Source organism: Chiloscyllium plagiosum, chromosome 39, assembly GCF_004010195.1.
Source record: "Chiloscyllium plagiosum isolate BGI_BamShark_2017 chromosome 39, ASM401019v2, whole genome shotgun sequence".
NCBI lineage: Eukaryota > Metazoa > Chordata > Chondrichthyes > Orectolobiformes > Hemiscylliidae > Chiloscyllium > Chiloscyllium plagiosum.
In genome coordinates this window covers 3,453,332-3,456,343 of record NC_057748.1, presented here as the reverse complement: position 1 = coordinate 3,456,343, position 3,012 = coordinate 3,453,332, and the positions used below count along the sequence as shown (strand labels likewise).

The 3,012-nt window shown below is 46.9% G+C and overlaps 1 protein-coding gene across 1 annotated transcript in view; it reads right to left on the bottom strand.

Moving 5' to 3' along the window:
• The window catches only part of LOC122542002 (SH3 domain-binding protein 1-like), a 58,150-nt gene continuing 55,138 nt past the window's right edge, over positions 1–3,012 (bottom strand). The window contains exon 16 of the mRNA XM_043679295.1: positions 1–56. Coding sequence (XP_043535230.1) covers positions 1–56 — 56 coding nt within the window. The remainder of the gene's footprint in view (positions 57–3,012) is intronic.

The following is a 3,012-nucleotide window of genomic DNA, read 5'->3' as shown; positions in this document are numbered from 1 at the left end:
TCAGCACTGCTCATTTGTGCCCTCTGTGGTTGCTGGTGATGGCTGCTCCTGGGGTCCTAGAGGGAAAACAAATACATAATTTCCTTCCCTTCAGGCAACATAGGAACAGGCAGTGGCCATTCAGCCCGGCGAGCCTGTTCCACTGTTTAATTATGGCTAATGTGCAACTTCATAGAATCCCTACAGTACGAAAGCAGGCCATTCGGACCATCAAGTCCACACCAATCTTCTGAAGACCATCCCACCTCTGACATTTCCCCTTGACTAATTAATGTAGCCTGCATATCTCTGATCACTACAGGCAATTTAGCATGGCCAATCCACCCTAACCTGCACATCTTTGGACTGTGGGAGGAAACCCACACAGACACAGGGAGAATGGGTAAACTACACAGAGAGTCACCTGAGGGTGGAATTGAACCTGGGTCCTGGGGCTATAAGGCAGCAACACTAACCACTGAGCCACCCTGTCAACTTAACCCTATCAACTCTTGGTTTCATAACACTTGATAGTCTTGCCTGCCAAAAACCTAACAATCTCGCTGATTCCAAAATCCAAGTGTGGGATTGGCCAGCAGCAGAGGTGAAGTCCTGGATGCTTCATTGGTGAGATTTTTAAATGACCCCCATATCTTTTTGGGGTGGGGAGAATTCCAGATTTGCGCTCCCCCCTGTGTTGAGGAAGTGGTTCCTATTATCAGGTCTGGGTGGCTTGGCTTGAGTTTTCAGATTATACCCACATTGTTCTGGGCACTCCACCCGTGGAGGACATAGTTATCCAAAAACACAAAGTGCTGGAGAAACGCAGCAGGTCTGGCACCATCCGGGGTGAGAGAAAAATAGAGTTAATGTTTCAAGTCAGATCTGAAGAGGAGTTATACTCTGATGTGAAATGTTAACTCTGTTTTTCTCTCTCTCCACAGATGCTGCCAGACCTGTTGAGTTTCTCCAGCACTCTCTGTGTTTGTCTCAGATTTCAAGCATCTGCAGGGTTTTGTCTTTATCTAAGTGGAAATCGTTTCCTGCTATCCATCTCATTAACTCCTTCAATCAGCTCAAAGTCTTGGTTTAGAACTTCCCTTAAGCTTCTTAACTGCATCAGAATAAATGCAGCAAGCAAACCCTCTTCAAGATGTGGCACAGTGGCTCAGTGGTTAGCACTATTGCCTCACAGCACCAGGGACCCAGGTTCGATTCCACCCTTGGGCAACTGTCTGTGTGGAGTTTGCATGTTCTCCCTGTGACTGTGTGGGTGTCCTCCGGGTGCTCCAGTTTCCTCGCAGTCCAAAGATGTGCAGGTTAGATGGATCGGCCATGCTGAGTTACCTATAGTGCGCAGGATAGATGGGTTGGCAATGGGAAATGCAGGGTTACAGGAGGGGGGTATGGGTTGGAGGGTCGGTGTAGACTCAATGGGTCAAATGGCCTGTTTCCACAATGTAGGGATTCTATGATGATTGCACACTTTCAAAGTTTCAAAGTACAAAGAAGTTCCATTAAATTTTGCTTAGAGCATTTTAGAGAAGTCATATTTCACCATGGATATATGGTGGCACAGTGGCACAGTGGTTAGCACTGCTGCCTCACAGTGCCAGAGACCTGGGTTCAATTCCCGCCTCAGGTAACTGTCTGTGTGGAGTTTACACACTCTCACCGTGTCTGTGTGGGTTTCCTCCAGGTGTTCCAGTTTCCTCCCACAATCCAAAGATGTGCAGATTAGGTGAACTGGCCATGCTAAATTGCCTATTGTGTTAGGGGAATGGGTCTGGGTGGGTTGCTCTTCGTAGGGTCAGTGTGGACTTGTTGGACCGAAGGGCCTGTTTCCACGCTGTAAGTAATCTAATCTAATATATAGGTACTGGAGGGTTCTTCTGGTAGTGTCCTTACCTTTGGGGCAGGACGTCTTCATTCAAGTCCCACCTTCCCAGAGTTGTGTAATAACATCTCTGATCAATTAGGAAAATATACCACTGGAGAAGATACCAAAAAGATATATAAAGTTGACTCCAGAACTGGGAGATTCTCTCGAAAATGGAAGGTAATGGGGTGATTCAAAAGCACTCTCTGGAGTTATGTTGTGATTTGAGAGGCTGGCTGATGTGAAGATATTTCTCACTGTCAGGAGAATAGAAGTGCTGTCCTCGGATGTGACAGTGAGTAGGAAATCCAACAGGGAATTCATAACCTCTGAGTGAACAGCGAGAATGAGCTATAACAGGATAATATGACAAACAAAAAAAAAATCAAAGAACTGTGTTATGCGGATTATTAGGAATAGAAACAGAAATTGCGAGAAAATCTCAGTAGGTCTGGCAGCCTCTGTGGAGGGAAATCAGTGTTAATGTTGCAGGTCCAGTGACCCTTCCTCAAAACTGAATGTTACTGGAAAAAAGGTCGTATATGTATGCTGAAGATGGCATGGGGGGATTGGAAAGGAGTTAGCAATAGGTATTTCATAGATTCCCTATAGTGTGGAAACAGATATTAGCCCAACAAGTCCATACCAAACCCTCCCGAAGAGTAACCCACCCAGACTCTACATTTCCCCTGACGAATGTACCTAACCTACACATCCCTGGACACTATGGGCAATTTTCGAGGAGAAAGTGAGGACTGCAGATGCTGGAGATCAGAGCTGAAAATGTGTTGCTGGAAAAGCGCAGCAGGTCAGGCAGCATCCAAGGAACAGGAGAATCGACGTTTCGGGTATAAGCTCTTCTTCAGGAGTCTATGGGCAATTTCCCATGGCCAATCCACCCTAACCTGCACATCTTTGATGGTGGGAGGAAACCAGAGCACCCGGAGGAAACCCACGCAGACACGGGGAGAATGTGCAAACTCCACACAGAGAGTCGCCCGAGGCTGGAATCGAACCCGGGTCCCTGGCACTGTAAGGCAAAAGTGCTAACCACTGAGCCACTGTGCCGCCCTAGAAATGGAGTCCAAAGAGAGAGAAAAAACAGTTGGATAGACAAAGGAGAAAGTAGGGACTGCAGATACTGGAGGTCAGAG